The 19,992-nt window shown below is 45.5% G+C and overlaps 2 protein-coding genes and 1 pseudogene across 2 annotated transcripts; all 3 read right to left on the bottom strand.

Annotated features, from left to right (window-relative positions):
* Nucleotides 1-756: 756 nt before the first annotated feature.
* Nucleotides 757-1,375, bottom strand: LOC118634135 (annotated as a pseudogene).
* Nucleotides 1,376-2,998: 1,623 nt separating this feature from the next.
* LOC118634804 (60S ribosomal protein L27) lies at nt 2,999-5,612 on the bottom strand. Its single transcript, XM_036269595.1, has 5 exons — nt 5,564-5,612; nt 5,249-5,331; nt 4,143-4,312; nt 3,198-3,308; nt 2,999-3,085 (listed from the first exon to the last, which is right to left on the bottom strand). Exons 2-5 carry the CDS (start codon nt 5,327-5,329, stop codon nt 3,037-3,039), a joined length of 411 nt encoding a protein of 136 aa, XP_036125488.1. The 5' UTR covers nt 5,330-5,331; nt 5,564-5,612; the 3' UTR covers nt 2,999-3,036.
* A 5,228-nt stretch (nt 5,613-10,840) lies between these two features.
* LOC118634794 (RUN domain-containing protein 1-like) lies at nt 10,841-19,970 on the bottom strand. The gene is made up of 5 exons (XM_036269579.1): nt 19,473-19,970; nt 15,582-15,740; nt 14,400-14,598; nt 13,344-13,463; nt 10,841-12,918 (listed from the first exon to the last, which is right to left on the bottom strand). The coding sequence occupies exons 1-5, from the start codon at nt 19,968-19,970 to the stop codon at nt 12,053-12,055; spliced, it is 1,842 nt and encodes a 613-aa protein (XP_036125472.1). The 3' UTR covers nt 10,841-12,052.
* Between the last annotated feature and the right edge of the window lie 22 nt (nt 19,971-19,992).

The raw sequence follows: 19,992 nt of genomic DNA, 5'->3' as shown, positions 1-19,992 counted from the left end.
TTTTTGTGTAATCCTCACCTGAGGACATTTTTCCATTTTTTTTTGTTCAGATAGAGTGGAAGGGAAAGAGAGGAAGAGAGAGAGAGAAACATCAACGTGAAAGGAACACATCGAGTGGCTGCCACCCACACAACCCAACCAGGGCCGGGGACAAACTGCAACCGAAGTACGTGCCCTTAGCGGGAACCGAACCCGGGTCTCTCTGGACCATAGGCCGACGCTCTAACCGCTGAGCCAAACCGGCCAGGGCTTAAAAATAATTTTATTGCTTTTTTGAGAGGGAGAGATAGAAACAATGATGTGAGATATATCAATTGGCTGCTTCCTGCATGATCCCCACTGAAGACTGAACCCACAACCCAGGCATGTGCCCTGACTGGGACCTCTCAGTCCATGGGGCAACGCTCACTCCACTGAGCCACATTTGCTGGGCCACAGCAGGGTTTAAATTTATTTTCATTTGTGACTCTCAGTAGACAAGCTAACAGTGTCTCAAGAGAGGCCCAATACTTAAAGATGAGAGGAGCCAAATGAAAGTACATAACACTGTGTGGTGTTTCCTAGTATTTTCACCTAGTCCGGGGTTTTTACACCAAGAACAGCTTACTGAGCCCCTTTCTCACAGCCCTGCACCCCAGGTGGAAGGGTGCCAAGTGCCTCAGCTTGGCAAATAGCCTCTGGATCCTAGTTTATTTTTAATCTTCACCTGAGGATATTTTTCCATTGCTTTTTTTTTTGACTGTCCTAAATTGTTTATTAGGTAAGAATTTTACAAACATTACTTATATTGGGCCTTCTCCAAGCTGCACGGTGAGAACTACCAATAGTTTGGTGGAACTCGTGGCCCTTTCCAAGTCCACAGCTCTGTGGCCTGCAGATGTCAGCCCTCGCATCTCCCTGTGCTTGTGGACTGGTTTGGTAATCCATTTGGGTGTCAGGATTCCTTCTGATAACTTTATGGAATGGATCAATGAGGATAATCTCAAAGAATTTGTATGTGGAATCTTCAACCCACTAAGAATTCAAGACTCTCAAAGCCCCAGTGGCGTCCAACTTGCTCCTCGGCAACAGACTGAAGACTTCGGGCAAACTTCAGTTGGTTACCACCATGATGGACAGGCTTACCATAGGTCACACCCTTAGGAACAGGGCGTTTGCAGCCACCACAGTGCACACGAATCCGATATATGATATAACCTTGCTTGGCCCTGTATCCCAGCCTGCGCGCTCTATTGGGCCAGGTGGGGCGGCGGGGGGGGTGGGGCTGTGGAGCACAGAGCTGGTGGTACCACCAGCAGTGCACACGGAGAAGGAAGCACATTACATTGGACTGCTTCTTCCTCCAAAGCTCCTGCATGTACTTGTAAGCGCCCATCTTGGCTTACCTAATGGCTGCAGCCACACGGAAAGGAAGAACCTTTTTTTTTTTAACCTCACTCCAGGAGATTTTTCCATTTTTTGTTCATATAGTGGTAGGGAGAGAAACATCGACGTGAAAGGGACACATTGAGTGGTCACCACCCGCATGACCCAACCAGGGCCGGGGACAAACCGTTACCGAGGTACATGCCCTTAGCAGGAACCGAACCTGGGTCTCTGGACCATAGGCTGATGCTCTAACCGCTGAGCAAAACTGGCAAGGGCAAACCTTTCTCCCACAATCCTCCATTGCGCTTTAGGTAGAATAGAAAGGAGAAACATTGATGTGAGAGACACATCGATTGGTTGCCACCTGCAATGACCCCCACCAGGGCCAGGGATCAAACCTCCAACCCAGGAATGGACCCTTCTATCCATGGGGCCAATGAGCAAACTGCTGAGCCAAACCAGCCAGAGCTGGATCCTAGTTTCCTGTAGACTTAGAACCAACTCAGCTGAAGAGCCTATTTCACCTGTCAAACAGGGTCACAAGTATCCCAAGCTCCTTGAATCACACCCTTTCTTCCTGGTCTCACTAGGAATGGCTACTCTGGGCCTGTTTCCATCCAGTGTGGTCCTCCTCATCAGAGGAGCACCGGCATCATCAGACAACCTGCTAGAAATTCTCAACTGCCCTGGCCAGTTTGGCTCACCGGTTAGAGCGTCTGCCTGCGGTACGGAGAGACCCGGGTTCGGTTCCCGCTAAGGGCACGTACTTTGGTTGCAGTTTGTCCCCGGCCCTGGTTGGTCGTGTGGGTGGCAGCCACTCGATGTGTCCCTTCACGTCGATGTTTCTCTCTCTCTCTCCCTCCCACTCTATCTGTACAAAAAAAATGGAAAAATATCCTCGGGTGAGGATTAAAAAAAAAAAGAAATTCTCATCAACTAAATCTAAATCACAGGGTGGGACGTTGCTTTGACAAACTACCAGTGCTAAGGTTTGAGAACCTCAGGTCAGTTCTGTTTGAAGCAGCCAGTGCACACTCACTCAGAGGGGCCTTTGGTTGTCACGATTGGTGGGTAGTTCAGGTTCTCTAGGTGCATAATGAGCTGAAGTCAGGGACGTCAAAAAAAAATCTGCACCTATAAATGTCAGCAGTAACCCTTTTGGGAAGCAGTTCAATAGATCTCACGTTACCCATTGATGCAGCTAGATCATTAAAGGATCATTGAGCCAAGGACTAGTCTAACTTTCACAAAGGCAGATTTATCTTTTATATTTTTCCACAGCCCCATATCCACCAATCTTTCATCATATGACTGCCCTCCTTTCCCAGATTAATAATACATGCAACAGGCACTGGCCAGCTTGGCTCAGCGGTCAGAGCATTGGCCCAAAGACCAATGAGTCGCAGGTTCCATTCTGGTCAAGGGCACATCTCTCGGCTGCAGTTCGTCCGCAGCCCTGGTTGAGGTCGTGCGGGAGGCAACCAGTTGATGTGTCTCTCCCGCATTGATGTTTCTTTCTCTCTCCCTCCCTCCCACTCTTATCTAAACAAAAATGGAAAAATATCCTCGACTGAGGATTAAAAAATAATAATAATAGTAGTAGTAATACATGCAACAGGCAGACACAAGGATCTTTTTTGGACTTTTAATGATCGAAATAAAAAAGATCTAAAAGCGCAGCTTCTGGAAGAACCATTTGTTCTTGCCGGTCTTGTACCTAGAAAGGGAAAAAAGACACCAATGAGAAGAGGAACAGAGAGATAAAATTTCCTTCATGGGAATTAGTTAACACCACATAACTCAACATCCACCACCAAAGCCTAACTCACCTCTCTTCGAACTTGACCTTGGCCTCCCGTCTGGCCTTGCGTTTCAGAGCAGGGTCTCTGAAGACGTCCTTGTTGACGACAGTTTTGTCCAAGGGGATATCCACAGAGTACCTGGGGACAACGGAGGGGAGGCAGGATCAGCCCATATGCTGCCCGGGTCTTCACATACTCAAGTCCTCCTGGGACACTGTGGTGCTAGGATATGGCTCCACAGGAGCAATCACCAAAAGCTGCCCCAAGTCCTGGATGATAATGTTTGGACATCTCCAATGGTAACAAACTCATTTACATAGATTTAAGCTATTGGATAACTTCATATTTCATTCTCAGTGTTTCCCACACTCATTTTCTAGCTAAGAACCATCGCTGTATTAGAACTTTACTTTGATCCCAGTGGGTGGCTAGCTTTCTATTTAGAGCCACTGTATTTAGTATTGTTCAAGTTCTGCCTATGCAGGGTGAACCATTATGGTAATGCAAAAGCCGGGTGGCTAGCTGCCTCAATCTCATGGAAACAAATAGGAAAAAAAAAAAAAAAAAAATCTTAACATTTAGAACTTCCAGGTAAGAAAGACAAAGAGCAAAATTGGAGGAGATTTTTCAATCTTGCTTGGCCAAGTTAGGGAAATCACAGAAAACAACAGGAACATGGCTCCAAGATGTATGAAAGGGCAAGGCTGGAAACCACGGTCACTTTATATGTGACAAATTGAAAAGGATGTCTTTTCCTTTACCCCAACATTAGAATGGCTGCAAACTTGTCTTCTTATTCAGCAAGGTAGAAAGGGGGAAAATAAATAAGTCTTATACCCATTCTTGAAATGCTCACCTTGAGCCCTGGCCAGTTTGGCTCAGTGGTTGAGCGTCGGCCTGCGGACCAGAGTCTTGGGTTTAGTTCCCGCTAGGGTCACATACCACAAAAAAAAAAAGAAAAGAAATGCTCACCTTGTGGGCATGAGGTGATTGTAGTTATAAACTTTCACAAAAGACTTGATCTTTGACCTCTTGGCAATTTTCTTCTTGCCCATGGCAGCTGTCACTTTGCGGGGATAGCGGTCAATTCCAGCCACCAGAGCATGGCTGTAGGGGCGGTCTGAGGTGCCATCATCAATGTTCTACACCAGCAAGAAATACATTTGTTACCAAATTAGGGCCCATGTAGGCCCTGTGCTAGATGTCTGTAAGCATGTATAGAAAGTTTACCTCCACCCCCAGGTCTCTGAGATCCACCACCTTAAAACAAAAACCACACAAAGCAGACACGATGTGCTATGCTAGATGCACAAAGAGTATTAAGGGTCAGGGCAATAGTCATGCCCACCAGGAAGAATCCGGAAAGTCTCCTGGGAGGTAAGAGATTTTAAAAATAAAAACAGTTAACATTTATGAAGTGCTTGCTATATGCCAAGCACTGGTTCTTAGGAGTAGAGGCCGGATTCCAAAAGAGGCAGCCTAACTCCAAAAGCCAGTCTCAAGTAGGCGGGGGAAGGGGAGCCAGGAGTACCAGTGTTCCCCAAACAGCTAAAATCAGTGCTGTACGTGATCACAGTTTCGGGACGTTTAAAGAGGCTAAAAGACGTACAGAGAAGACAAGTAGTGAAGGGCGAAAATATGCTAAATGATCACTTCGAGTAGAAACAATTTCTCCTCTTTTTACAGAATCCCAGCTGCAGCACTTACTACCTGTTTGACTTCTGGTGAAATAGTGAACATCTCTAAACCTTAGCAGCAGAAAGGAATCCTCTATGGTTACTGCAAGGATTTAACATGAAAACACCTGTAAGGCTGTATGCCAGGCGCAAATCAAGCCTTCAATAAACGGAGGCAATTATTATTTAAAGCCTCTTTGGTAGAGGACGCGTTGTGTTAGGTGCCCAATTCAACTCGTTTATTTCCCACCTTCCTCCTCCAAAAACCCTCATGCATTCACCTCCATCCCTACGATGCTCAATGGCTTTTGTCCCAAACTAGTTCTTGAATCCCCAGCTTGCCGCCCTCCGAAACCGGCCCGATTCCCGGGAAACAGGCGTCGAGGCTCGCGAGGCTGGTACCTTGACGATGACTGCTTTGCGTCCGGAGTAGCGTCCGGCCAGGACCAGCACCACCTTCCCGGGTTTCATAAACTTGCCCATTTCTTCAGAGAAGAACGAGGGGCCGCTCAGAAACTCGCAAGCCCAGGCTGGGGGCTCGGAACTTTAAGCCGCGCTTACTGTCGTCTTGCCCCGGGCCGTCCGAGGGCCCTGCCCACCGGACAGGATCCGCCAGAGTCCGAGGAATGGAAAGTACTCGGAACCGCCCCACACCTCGACCGCCTGGCCGCGGATGGCGGCGGATTGGGAGACCCTCCTCCACAGACTTCTACTCACCGATGGTAACCACCCGGGCTTAGACCAGAAAGGAAAGAACTGTACTTCCGCTAACCTTTCACCCCGGGGAGGTGATCTTACTTCCGGCACTTCCCCCTTTTGCGAAGCGCTCAGTGTCCGGGTTAATGGCGTAGAAGCTCTTGGCGGAAGAACCTTTTGGCGGAAGCAGCAGGCCTTGACTTGCTTATTTATTCAAATCAAACTTTATTAGTACAAAAAAGCCAAGGAGAGCTGTCTTTCAAGTACGGATGGAAGACTAAGGAAGGTTTGTAGTGCTCGACGCCTTTTGATTCAGCTGCTCCGCTGCCTGTTGGTTGTAGTTCCTTTTTCTGGCGCTAGGAGGGGACACAGTTTGAAATTTACTTTTTTGCCTTTGAATGGTCAGGGAACAAAATAGGACGTTTTAGTGACCACTCGTAAGGAGGGAGAGACGGACATCAATCGCGCAAGGATACTTGTCTCCAACATTTAGAGTGTTGTGATGATGTAGACATTACAGACTGGAAAAAGCAGTGAAGGATGATGATGGTGATAAGCAGCTGCTTACCCTGTGTTTGGTGGAGTTAATCTATTTACATTATATCATTCGTTCCTCCTGACAACACTAGGTACTGTTATCTCCATTCTGCAGTTGAAGAAACTACGTCTTGGAGAAATTAAGTAATTTGCTCAAAGTCCACAGCTGTTTAGTGGTGGAGCTCGGACACAGACTCAAGCCATCCTTCTGAGCCTATACTGTTTACCCTGTCACCATACTGAGCACCTACTCTGTGCTAGGCACTTTAGGTAAGTCGACAGCCTATTTAATTCTCGCAACTTTGCATCGTGGCCCTTTTCTTCCCTTTTAGACATGAGGAAACTGAAATTCAGAGAGGATGTTACCTGAGGTTGAGCCTGATCAGTAGCATAGATGGGATTTATATTTAGTTTTGAACTCAAGTCTAGTTGGTTCTCAAATTGAATTATTTTCCATCACTCACTGGAAGCGGTTTTATTTTATTTTTTTCTTTATTGATTTTAGAGAGATAGGAAGTGAGAGAGAGAGAGAAACATGAATGAGAGAGAACATCAATTGGCTGCCACCTGCATGCCTCCCACTGGGGATTTGGCCGTATGTGCCGTGACCAGGAACAGAACCAGTGACCTCTTGTTGCATGGGTCGACACTCAACCACTGAGCCACACCAGCTGGGATGGAAGCAGTTTGAGATGGTTCTCTTTTTTTTTCCCTCACCTGAGGACATTTTTGCATTTATCTTCAGGTAGAACAGGAGGTAGGGAAGGGGGAAGAGAGAGAAAGAGAGAAACATCGATGTGAGAGAGACACATAGACCGGTTGCCACCCACACGACCTCAATCGGGATGGGGACAAACTGCAACCGAGGTACGTGCCCTTAGTGGGAACTGAACCCAGGACTCTTCGGTCCGCAGGCCGACACTTTAACCGCTGAGCCAAACCGGCCAGGGCTAAATGGTTCTTTAGGTGTCTTCCAATTTGAAAAGAAAGAGAAACCATCCTACAGTTATTGCTCATCTGAACACTGAAAAATTTATAGGATTGGTCTTGAGCAAGGTGTGGGACAAATCAGGGTTTCATCAATTCTCTTGTTGAGGTTCTCCAGGGACCAGTTTTTCCCTGTGTGCTGACATCTTCATAACCCCATAATTGATGATTAGAAAATTATTGTGCTGACTTGTTTATAGCTCCATAATTGATGATTGGGAAAGTCACTGTGTGTGCTCTAGCTGAACCTGTTTTGTAAAGAATTTAATCAACAAGATAGAGATAAAAAACAAAAACAAAAACAAAAAAACCTTAGTAAATTGGAATACTCCCTAAACCAAGAAAATTTTGGGAGCTGGCTGCATGTCTGACAGAGTCTATGGAGCCTTGAGGTCTTGAGTCAGACTTGACCACCCCCACAATCTCAAGGAATCAGGCTTGCATTGTGTTTGTGCAGTTCGGGGCTAAGTGTGACCCAGTGTACCTTGAAATACCTGAGATAATAGACTGGGTGTTCCTGGGTGGACCCGAAAGGCAAACTAATTCTGTACAGCATTATTGTAGCCCTGGGCATTATATCAAGAAGATCGTATTTTCATATATCATTAAACTTTTGCTGTAAGGTATAAAAAGCATGTAATAAAGCATATTGAGGCTGATCTCCAAAGACTCTGTCACAGGGGTGTTCAGAATCAGACTCTGGCTGGCTAATAAACGGCTCTTATGTGGACTTCAGTTCTCTAGTGGTCTTTCTTTGACTCTTGCGCCACAACACCTGCAGGCTCAGAACACCATTCTAATGGTTTATTACCCTAATTATGTACTTATATTTCTACATTCAACTAAAATATTTTCTACTTTAATTTGTAATATGACATTTTAGAGTTGGAAGGGACCTCAGAGATCTAGTGTGGCCTCTAAAACATGACAGTTCAACAGCAGCAAAGTCACAGAGTTGGTGACACAGTGAGGTCTCCCCACTTCCAATCTAGTGTTGTTCCCACTGTGATACACTACCCTGTCCATTTTACTTCCATTGTCTTCGCCTAGTCTTCTTATCTGTTTCTGTCTCTTTTGCTGTTACTCCCTTGGAAAATAGAAACCAAACCATGTAATCTTATAATTGCCCGAACTTTCCTTACAAACACTCTCTGAATCAAATTAGTAACTAAAGTCTGTGAATTTTAAGTCTTTTTTTCTCTCCATTTCCACTTGCTCCCTAACTGATTCAGCCTCAGTTCTTTTTCTTCTCCAGTCCCTCCTCAAACTTTGCATGGGTCAGAAGTGCTTGGAGTGCTTATTAAAGATTCGTGTCCAACCCAAGGGTTTTCAGTTCAGGCCTGGAGGGAACCATAGGATGTATACATCTTGAGAAACTTCTCTAAACACAACTCTCAAGTCTACCACTTAACTGCTTGAAATACTTTGTTGGCTCTCTGTACCAAAGTTTGAACTCTCACTCCTTTCCTTCAGAATAAGTTCTTGACTCCTCCATACCCTTCCTGTACCCCTTGGGTTCCATCCAGCTCAACTACTCAAAAGCCCAACTGTTCTGAACCCTGGGGTCTATATTCTTCACTATAGCCAAGCAAAATCCTATCCATCCTTTCAAGGCCACTTCAGAATTCTCCCAGGCAGAATTATTCTCTTCCTTCTCTGTGTGCCCTCAGCAATCCAGTCCATACTTACCTTTATCATAGAACATCTCTTAGTTGGTTTGGATCAGTGGTTCTCAAAGAGCGGTCCCCACACCAGTAGTAGCAACAAAACCTGGGATCTAGTTAGAGATGCAAATTCTCAGGCCCCACTCCAGAGCGACTGAATAAAACATTCTGGGGCCCAGCTGGTGTGGCTCACTGGTTCAGTGTCGACCCATGCACCAAGAGGCCACTGGTTTGATTCCCAGACAGGGCACATGCCCAGGTAGTGGGCCAAATCCCCAGTGGGGCATGTAGGAGGCGGCCAATCAATGTTCTCTCTCATTGATGTTTCTCCCTTTCTCTCCCTTCCTCTCTCTCTTAAATCAATAAAGAAAAAAAACATTCTGGGGATGGGACTAAGCAATTTGTTTTAACAAGCTACCCACATCTTCATTTGGCTTGGTATCTCCTAAGCTAGGTGTGTGTTCCTTGAAGGCAGGGAGTATGCCTTTCTCTCTTTCCATTTTTGTTCATCTTCCCTGAAGGATATATTTTCTATTGATTTTTAGAGAGTGGAAGGGAGGGAGAAACATCGATGTGAGATACATTGATTGGCTGTCCCCTGTATGTGCCCCCACTTTGGGGATTGAACCTGCAACCCAGGTACGCACCCTTGACCAGGAATCAAAACTGCAACCCTATGGTACATGGGGGTACATTGGTTGATGCTCTTACCTCTGCACAACACTGTCCAGGGCAGGGGTATGCTTTTCTTATCCCTTTCCTCAGCATGTAGCCTGGCCCAGGAAGTAGGAAGGCACTCAATAATGAATAAATGCAGAGCAACAGAGCACCTTAGAGATCTTTTTTGTTGTTGTTGTTCTTTATTGATTGTAGAGAGAGGAAGGGAGAGGGAGAGAGACATAGAAACACCGATGAGAACATAGATTGGCTGCCTCCTGCATGCCCCCCACTGGGGATTTGGCCAACAACCCGGGCATGTGCCCTGACTGGGAATCAAACTGGTGAACTCTTGGTGCATGGGTGACACTCAACCACCGAGCCACACCAGCTGGGGTATCCATGGCTCTTTTTCATTCTGTACTTGCATATCCTTAGACCTGGGTTGACTGTTCCTCCTCTCCTCCCTTGTCCTGTCTGCCTCACCCCAAGCCAAGGGCAGAGCTGTCTTCAGTTATAATGCAGATGGTATAAATGACTTGAAGATATCTGACTGCTGGGATGCTGATGGGACTGTCTCTCGGGACTATCAGAGACAAAGAGGGTCACTCTGTCTCCATCTCTACACATCTTTGTTTCATGAAGAACTTATAAGAGCAATGGCTATCTGCCCATCTCCCTGCAGCCTAGTCCTTTGGCGGCTGAAATTTTTCACAGGTATGTGGAAGACACCTTTACTTTCCTGAAGTGATGGTAGAGTGAGGAAGTGGAAAAGGGAGAGAGGAACAATAGCTCTAGAAGCAGCATGATACAATGAGCTAAGACCATTGGGTGTGGATTCAGGCAACCTGAGTCCAAATCCCAGCTCTTTCATCATGTAAACCTGGAAAAAATATTTAACCTTTCTGCAGTTTAGTTTCCTCAGCTATAAAATGAGGATTTGTTTTGCCTTACAAATAGAATTAAATTAGGATGACAGAAACAAAAATGCTTCCCATGATGCTAGCATAAAGCCTTAATACAAATTAGTTTAAGGATTAGAAAAAGATAATACTGGGCTGATACAGGGCTATGCCATATGGCTATAGTCATTATTACCCACCCTAAATGATATCCAGACAAATGGGTTTACAAGTGACAATCCCCAAAGTGGCAGGTGTGGTGACATCTGCTGTGGGGACGGAACTGCAGGCCTGGGTGAGATGGGATGAGAAAGACATTTGTTCAGGGAAAGATAAACTACCACTAAAGCTGAGTTGATCCAGGGCAGAGGTCAGAGAAGAGGCAGAAAGGCCAGGAGCCTGACATAGCTCAAGGAAATGATCTGGTTCAGATGGGCTGATAATGCCCAGACAAACTTACAAATCAAAGCCAAGGGGCTCTAAGGTCTTTACAGGGAATCTACACAAAATACTAGATTTTATTAGCAACCACAGTCACATAATTTCCCACATTTCACATTTATTCTGCTTCACACAGAACTAATTTTAATGAATTCTCAACAATGCATCTTAAATAACACATTTCTGGAAAAAATTAAGTTAAAATGCACTATGCAATAGTGCAGACATAAAGTGCAGATGCCAATTTAATACAAGAAACAATGTTGAATCAGTAGAGTTGGGAGCCCATTTGGTTTTCTAGAAAGTGATACACTTAGCCCATCTTTGGTCAGTCCTGTAGTATGCAGGTTGAATGACATACAAACTAAAAAGGCTAAAATACTAAAGACCAAACAGGACCATTCTAGAATCAGTTTTACAATGAAGTGCTCAATAGCGATCTGCCATAGTTCCCACCCCCACTGTAGTACTTATCGCATGATCAGACCTCTTCCATCATCCAGCCTCCAGGACAAGTGGAGTCACAGTCCGGGAAGAAGTTGCTGCTGGTCACCGATGTGTTTTTCTATCCACACCTGATTCAGTGGCAAGGGTTCTCTTGAGAAGTATACCTCTAACACATCTACTTCTGAGAAGTCTGAGTATATCATTGGGAGGTGCACAGAGGAAAAGTTCCTTTCCAGTGTCCTGGTACCAGATGATGGTTGTCACTCCTTGTAAACAACCCTCTCCAAAAACAAAAAAACATTGTGCTCTAAGAGGACCACTTTGTCAGCAACAGACTTCAGTTCTTACCTCTATATGAAAAAGGGCTCTTATTAAACTTAACTTGTGGTTAACTCCCTTAGAAATGCTATTCTCAGAATATTCCCATTCCTAATTTTAGAGGCAGCTATGGAATATATACAGCTTCCCCTGACCTTAGCCCCCAACTTAACCAACAGGAGCCTCAAGTTGAATGTATTCTAGGACCAACAACTCACTACCATAAACAGAATGGTTAGAGAATCCTGGGTTTTCTAAAAATTAGACCTGGCATGAAGAGTTGGTGTATTAACTGTGTGCCATAACTAATTTTTTACATAGGCTCAAACATATGTGCAACATGTATACTGTAGTTACACACCAGGGAAACACTTTTAAATAAGAGGGTCTCCAGAATTTCTTTCTGAGATGCCAACCTGGCAGGGAAAACAGACTTTGCAGTCATTTGGCTAGGGAAAACATCTTTAACCCTTCCTCCTACTCTCTGCTCCTATCTTAGAAGACTAACCATCTATTTTTACTGAATAAGGTGCTAGGGTAGGGCCAGGGCACTCTCATCAAAAGGCATCTTTGATGTTCTTGAGCTGGCGCACAGCCAGGTCTACAGGGAGGCTGAACTTGAGGCTGCTAAGGCGACTGAGCAGGTTGAGGGCACTCTCGAAGCCTGTGTGAACCATGTAGCTCCAGGGCTGGTAGTGGCACTCAATGAGTGACCCTGACTTGCAGATAAGGTTCACCCAGGACACCAGACGCTGTTCATTCAGTGCCATGCACACCAAGGCCTTCAACTCTGAGTCTGCACTGCGCTTAAAAGGGTCGTGCTCCGTCAGCACCATATGGATGGCTGTCAGTAGACTCTGCTTGGGGGTCATAGCAGTACCTCCCATAACAGGCAGGGCAAAGGACTGGGAGAGCTTTCGGGCTGGGGATTCCACATAAGCACGGCCATTCTTAGCATGATAGTACTTTACAAAGAGTTCCCAGGGGTGCATGGCCTCGGGGGTCGAGGAGAAGGCTGGCAGCAAACAAGCAATGGGAGCCATGACAAGGCTCATCCCTGGTGAGGAGGCATACAACCCATGGGCCAGCAAGTCCCTCATGGCCACTGTCAGCTCCTTTCGCACAGCTGTCGTCAGCTCGTCTTTGCTTCCCAGAGAGAGGACCTGGAGGTTGGCAGAGGTGATGACGTGGTCGTATGGCTGGTGCCTTAAGGCTAGCTGCTTCACTCTGTCTACTGACACCTCCAGCCTCTTCAGTAAGGGAGAGTAGTCCCTGTCAGCCTGGCCCCTTGGCCACAGGGTTTGTGGGATCTGGCCTGTGGCACAACCAAACTGGCTAACAGCAAAGATCTGGAGCACTGCCAGTGCTCGCCTCATCAGGCGCAGCCCCGTCTCCCGAACTTTCTTCACATCTTCTGCCTTTGCTGTTTAGAAAACACAGTGACTCATCAGTTAGACCATAATGGCACAGAATTACATTCAACAAATCATAAGCTAAGATCAAGCCTTGCTTTTGAGCTATGTATGGGTTCCAAACGAAGCCAAGAGCCACCCAGGATGTCACTGGACTTACTTTAGGTTAAGGATGCCACTGGACTTTCGGTTTTTTTGTTGTTGTTAATAACAACTATATTGAATTATACTTCATATGCCATACAATTCACCAATTTAAAGTGTACAATTCAGTGGTTTTTGGTATATTCACAGAATTGTATATTCATCATCCCCGAAATAAACCCTGTATGATCAGCATTTCCCATTACCCTTCTTCCCAACCTCCCAAGCCCTGGACAACCACTAAGCTACTTTCCATCTCTATAGATTTGCCTAATATGGGAGCTGTACTTACGTTTATTGTTTCCTGGAGGCAATTTGCTGCTGCCAGTTCTGGTGGAGCTATTTCCTGTCTTCCCACTGGCCTTGCACTCACAGTGTCCATTATCTGTCTGAAATGGGCTTCCCACTTCATCTATCATTAGAAGTTACAAAGAGAAGATACTTCTTTAGCCCCTTGATGGCAGATTTAAAAAAAATTTTTTTTTAATTTTTCTTTATTTATTTTAGAGAGAGAGGAAGGAAGAGGGAAAGAGAGACAGAACCGTCGATGAGAGAGAACATCCATTGGCTGCCTCCTGCACGCCCCACACTGGGGATCTGGCCCACAGCCTGGGTATGTGCCCTGACTGAGAATCAAACCGGCGACCTCTTGGTATGTGGGTGGATGCTCAACCACTGAGCCACTGGCAGATTTTTAAAGGGAGAATATCTACTAGTGCTATATGACAAGACTTACAAATATATCTTATTTACTTGTGTAGACCAGTGACTGGCATATAGTAGTTGGCTCAATACATATTTGCTAATTGAAGGAAGCATGAATCATTTTATGGGTGAGGAGAGTGAGACTAAAGAGGTCAGGAACCTGCCCAAGGACATGAAGCCAGTAAATGGCAGAGCTGAGATTTTAGCAATCTGGTTCTAAAATAGATGCATGTTCTTTCTTTCTTTTTTTTTTTTTTTTTATCCTCATCCGAGGACATTTTTTCCATTTTTTGTTCAGGTAGAGTAGGAGGGGGAGAGAGGGACAGAGAGAGAGAGAAACATCGACGTGAAGGGACACATCGAGTGGCTGCCACCCGCACGACCAACCAGGGCCGGGGACAAACTGCAACCGAGGTACATGCCCTTAGTGGGAACCGAACCCAGGTCTCTCGGGACCGCAGGCCGACGCTCTAACCGCTGAGCCAAACCGGCCAGGGCAGATGCATGTTCTTTCTACTCTACCTTGCTGGCTCCTTTACTAAGTGATCAAACCTCTGAAATAGTACATCGAGATTGGTACCTTTAGGTAGTAGTACTTATCAGTACATATAATTATCACAACATCCGTCCACTCTCCTCTGACCTTGGATGAAGTTGATGAACATCTCGAGGTCTTGGATCTGAGTTTTTAGCTGCTCAACCAACTGTTCTTTCACTCGGGCTGGGTTTACAATCTGAGCCACAGCTGCATCCACACGTTGCCGAAGCTCTTCGGTGGACAGTGAACTGATGTCCTCATTCAGATTCATATCCAGTTTCTTTATTAATTCATCTATGATCACCTATCAAGACAAGCAGTGAGCACACCCTTTGAAATTTTCAGAGAGAGGGTTAGGAAGAAGGAGAATCTTTACTAGTATACCTCCTACTCTTAAACAGAAATCAAAGACACGGAGAACTATCAAATTCGTGAGAGAAATGGTGCAATTGCTGATCAATTTAAGGATAGACCCTTTACTTCTCTGTGATAACAAGAACTTTTCGTACTTGTCTGATAGAAATGGCTCCTCTAACTGCAAATGTTCTACCAGGCTTGGCAATTTTCACTCAGGAGACCAACAGTGCGAATAATCCAAAGTGGCTGATGATCCAAAAAACCCTCATACATAGCTTCCCAAGGTCTCCAAGAGAATAAATACTAGTTTCTTTTTCTTCTTATCCCCTCTTGTCCTACTCTAGGCAACTAAAGAAAAATCTTTACAAAACATCAGGGTACATTATAGTCAAAATATCCTAGTGACAATATTAGGATGAAATCTAGGTAATATAACTCCGGCCCAGCCAGAGAAACAGCCACATCACAGGGAGAGACAAACATGTAGGGGAGGTTGTAGCTGTATTTCTACCAAAAGATTTACCTGTCTACCCAGATGTTGCTTAAATAAATACAGCATTCAAGTCACTGTGGATTCCTGGCATATTTATCAACTGGTGGTGGGAAATAAAGCTAGTTTACATACTATGATGTACCCAAATAGAACTGTTTTAATGATCAAATGAAAGAAAGTATTACAGTTATTATTATATATAACTATTATTATTCTTAATAATAACCAACAAAAAGCTAGAACTCAATCATCATATTATAAAGCTTTGGAATTTGTGTTTGCATGTGTGAATAAATATTGACCCATGTAATAGTAAAAATTTCCCTTTGATTTGGGCCAGCAAAGGGATTCTCAGTAAGGCCCAAGGCAAACAAGCTAGGAAAGACTAAAGACAGGAATGAACAAGGTAACCTTAAGCAGTGGTGGTATTTACTTACCCGCTGTCTTTCCAAGACCAAGGACTGGGGCAGGGAATCATAACTGCCCTCTTGGTAGGCAAATGTTTCCAGATCATCTAGTTGGGTTTTGAGCTGCAGTATTAGTTCCTTCTGCTTCTCCCTTTGGGTTTTTAGATGTTCCCATTTCTTCTGCTCACTCTAAGATGAGAAAATACTTAGGTTTATTTCACAAGAAAAGGAAAATTCAGGACACATCAAGAATCCTCCCAAGCCAATGACTAGCAAAATAGAAAATATTTACAATTATTGCAGTTGAAATACGGAATTTGTAAGATAGCTCAAACATAAGAATAATTGCACCTGGCTGGTGTGGCTCAGTGGTTGAACGTCAACCCATTCACCAAGAGGTCACCGGTTCAATTCCCAGTCCGGGCACGTGCCCAGATTGTGGGCCAGACATCCTGTGGGGGGCATGCAGGAGGTGGCCAATCAACGTTCCCTCTCATCAATGTTTCTTTTTTTTTTTTAATCCTCACCCAGGACATTTTTCCATTCTTTGTTCAGATAGAGTGAAAGCGAGAGAGAAAGGGACACATCAAGTGGCTGCCACCCACATGATCCAACCAGGGCAGGGGACAAACTGCAACCGGGGTACATGCCTTTAGCGGGAACCGAACCCAGGTCTCTCCGGATCGCAGGCCAATGCTCCAACCGCTGAGCCAAACTGGCCAGGGTCTATCTCGTTCTCGCTCTCCCTCTCCCTTACTTTCTCTCTAAATTCAATAAAGAAAAAAAAAGAAGAATTGTCCTGGCTGGTATGGCTCAGTTGGTTGAGCATTGTCCCATGTATCAGAAGGTCACAGGTTTGATTCCCTGTCAGGGCACATGCCCAGGGTTCAGGCTCGTTCCCCAGTATGGGGTGTGCAGGAGGCAGCTGATCCATGTTTCCCTCCCTTCCTCTCTAAAATGATATTTCTCTTTCACACAGATGTTTCTCTCCCTCTCCCTCCCTCTCTCTAAAATCAAAAACAGTAAAAAAAATTATTTTATACAGGGAAATTTATTAAATGTGTTTTAAGAAAGTATTTGTTTCTCATTAAAAATAGGATATGGAAACAATGGGGCCTTTTGTTAAGACTGCTTTTCCCCTCCTCAAAGGTCTAGTTAGAATTGAGACAACTTATCTTAGCCAAGACAGCCTCCCAGGATTTAGCCATGCCATCCTCCATGGCCAATTACCACAGATCAACTCCTGAATATTTTCTGCAGAGAATCTGGAGGTAAGAATGTAGAGAAAGCCCTTACAATTCATACCCAGTTTGTTTTAAGATTCAAAGAGGGCTGCAAAATCAAAAGAATAAACGCAGATACCGGGGCAGTAAAAGGAATTCAAAGCTACTAAGTAAAGGGGATGGGAAGGTATTAGTATTTAAAAAAAAAATGTTTGGTAAGTTCTGCTGGTGTGGCTTTCCATAGTTTCAGTTACTTGTGGTCAACTGAGGCAAAAATATTAAATAGAAAATTCCAGAAATAAGGAATTTGGAAGTTGGTTTTTTTTTTTTTTATCCTCACCTGAGGACACTTTTCCATTTTGTGTTCAGATAGAGTGGGAGGGAAAGAGAGGAAGAGAGAGAGAGAGAGAAACATCGACATGAAAGGGACACATTGAGTGGCCGCCACCCGCACAACCCAACCAGGGCCGGGGACAAACTGCAACCAAGGCACATGCCCCCAGCAGGAACCGAACCCAGGTCTCTCCAGACCACAGGTCATCGCTCCAACTGCCAAGTCAAACCGGCCAGGGCAGATTTTGAAAGTTTTAAACTGCACCGTTCTGAATAGTGTTACGAAATCTTGAGCCTGAATCATCCCTTTGTCCAAAGTATCTAGGTATCCATGCTGAATCCACTATCCACCCACTAGTCACTTGATAGCTGTTTTGGTTATCAAATTGTCTGCTGAGGTACTGCAGTGCTTGTGTTCAGGTAACTCTTATTTTACTTACTAACAGCCCAAAGCCATTCATATAATTTTTACTACAGTATAGCGTTATGAATGTTCTATTTTATTATTAGTTATTGTTGTTAATCTCTCATTGTGTCTAATTTATAAATTAAATTCTATCATAGGCATGTATATATAGGAAAAAACATAGTATATATGTTTAATACTACGCAATGTATCAGGCATCCACTGGGGGGGGGTCTTTGAAAGTATTCCCCTCAGATAAGTGGAAACTACTGTAATGAACTGCATTGGAAACACTTTAGATTAAAATATTTCAATATCTGTTACTGATAAGTCTTCTGGTTGAAACTAATTTAAGTGGGAAGAAAGCCACACGTGGGTTGTAATTTTAAGGATAAAAAGGTGGCCCTGGATGAGTGTCAGCCTGGAGACCAAAGAGTCGCGGGTTTGATTTCAGTTCATCCACGGCTCTGGTTAGGGTCAATGTGTCCCTCTCACATTGATGTTTCTCTCTCTCTCTATCCCTCCCACTCTATCTGAAGATAAAATAGAAAAATATCCTCGGGTGAAGATTAAAAAAGAAAGGAGGAGCCCAGGCCGGTTTGGCTCAGCGGTTAGAGCAATGAGACCCGGGTTCGTTTCCAGCCAAGGGCATGTACCTCAGTTGCAGTTAGTCCCAGGCCCTGGTTGGGGTCATGCGGGAGGCAAGCAGTCTTTGTGTCTCTCTCCCTCCCTCCTAATCTGTCTAAAGATAAATGGAAAAATGTCCTCAGGTGAGGATTAAACAAAAAGAATAAAAAGGTGGAGAAAAGAGAGTCTCTTCATCACCTATCTACAACTGTGCACTTCCAGAGATTCAAAGACTAAGGAAACGTTCCCTTGGTGTGGTATACAGTCTCTTATAACTTCTCGAGGTCCGCAAATTGAATGAATCTTGTCAGTTACCAAAGGAACTTCATTTAAAATACCTAGTTATTAAGCAGGATGAGGAAGGAGTTTTATAATTTTTTTTTTTTTTTTTTGGTACGTTCCCCTAGCGGGAACTGAAACAGGAACTCTCTGGTCCACAGGCCGATGTTCCAATGGCTGATCCAAACCGGCCAGAGTTTTTTTTTTTTTTAAATAGTTTGTTTGTGTGTGTGTGTGTGTGTGTGTGTGTGTGTGGATAGAGTTTTAAAATACTAGCATTAAAAAATTCATGTAATGCCTGGCCAGTGTGGCTCAGTGGTTGAACTTGGACCCATGCACCAAGTGGTTGCCGGTTCCATACCCGGTCAGGGCACATGTTCAGGTTGTGAGCCATATCCCCAGTTGAGGGCATGCAGGAGGCAGCCAACTGATGTTCTCATTCATCGATGTTTCTATCTCCCTCTCCCTCTCCCGCTCCCTTCCTCTCTCTCTCTCTAAAAATCAGTAAAAAAAAAAAAAAAAAAAGTTAAAAAAATAAATTCATGTAATCAGTTGTGTTTCTTTTAATTACTAAGATACCAAAGCTCTCACTCAGACAAGTCTAAAGATTAAAGACTCTGTAGATTCCAAGAAAGCACAGACAGAGTAGGTCTAATTTTCCATGATTTTCAATTCACTTGCTCTTCACCAGCCAACTCTCTCAATCCCCAGGGTCGGGGCACTCTATCAGCAAATGTGCGAGGACTTAGGTACTACATAAGGTTATAGCAAGGTGAGAGGAAGAACACTGCTTTGGCTGGTTGCTCTGTTGCCCTCTGAATACTCTTTGCTCAAAGCTCGTCTGTCCTTCACGTCGTCACTGAACCTTCGGTGGGCACCTCTCACCACAGGTTCCCAGGCCTCGAACACCGGTCTCAATCTTCGCGTCTCGGGCTCGCGTACTCACCTGGACAGGTCGGCTTCTCACCACTGCTACCTCCCGTCGTTGTCACATCGCCACCCACCCAACCCCTCCTATCCTCATGTTCCTCGGGCCCGGCCCCAGCTGCCTACCTGGTCCTCGCCTCGCAACCGTGGCCGGTCCCCCGGCAAGCCGTCGCTGTCTTCGCAGGCGGGGTCCTCGGGCTCACCGTAACCCAGGACGTGAGGGCAGCCGCGGAAGGCAAAGTCCTCGAGCTCGCGCAGGAGGCGCTGCTGCTCCGCCGGCGCCCCGCGCACCACCTGGCGCAGGCGGAACTGCACCTGTGCAAAGTGCGAGGACAGCGCGAGCAGCGCCGAGTCCAGCCGCCGTCGCTCAGCCCGCAGCCGTCGCAGTGTCCGGCCGGGCGAGTCGGGCGGGGAGCCTGGGGCTGCGCCGGGTTCCTCCGCAGCCGCCTCTTCCGAGAACGCTGTCGCCCCAGGCCCGGCCTCTGCCACTGCCCCCACCGGGGCCCAGCGCACCGCCCCGCACGGTGGCAGTGACTCCTCCTCTTCCTCCTCTTCGTCCCTCGCTTTTGGTCCAACGGTCGCCACCACCGTTACTGGTTCGGCAGCTACTTCGACAGCCGCCATCTTCCCGGAAACGCCGCCGCAC

The sequence above is a fragment of the Molossus molossus genome, unplaced genomic scaffold, assembly GCF_014108415.1.
Source record: "Molossus molossus isolate mMolMol1 unplaced genomic scaffold, mMolMol1.p scaffold_m16_p_19, whole genome shotgun sequence".
NCBI lineage: Eukaryota > Metazoa > Chordata > Mammalia > Chiroptera > Molossidae > Molossus > Molossus molossus.
Note: the sequence above shows the minus strand (reverse complement) of the source record. Positions and strands in the feature narration are given on the sequence as shown.

Excerpts from the sequence above, each read along its gene's own strand:
- LOC118634794 (XM_036269579.1), bottom strand. The coding sequence starts at position 19,970 with ATGGCGGCTGTCGAAGTAGCTGCCGAACCAGTAACGGTGGTGGCGACC. Across the intron at positions 15,741-19,472 it reads GGTTGCGAGGCGAGGACCAG|AGTGAGCAGAAGAAATGGGA; the intron begins GTAGGCAGCTGG and ends TTCTCATCTTAG. Across the intron at positions 12,919-13,343 it reads GCCTCCAGGAAACAATAAAC|CAAAGGCAGAAGATGTGAAG; the intron begins GTAAGTACAGCT and ends TTTTCTAAACAG.
- LOC118634804 (XM_036269595.1), bottom strand. The coding sequence starts at position 5,329 with ATGGGCAAGTTTATGAAACCCGGGAAGGTGGTGCTGGTCCTGGCCGGA. Across the intron at positions 3,309-4,142 it reads AATCACCTCATGCCCACAAG|GTACTCTGTGGATATCCCCT; the intron begins GTGAGCATTTCT and ends CGTTGTCCCCAG. Across the intron at positions 3,086-3,197 it reads AAGGTCAAGTTCGAAGAGAG|GTACAAGACCGGCAAGAACA; the intron begins GTGAGTTAGGCT and ends TTCCCTTTCTAG.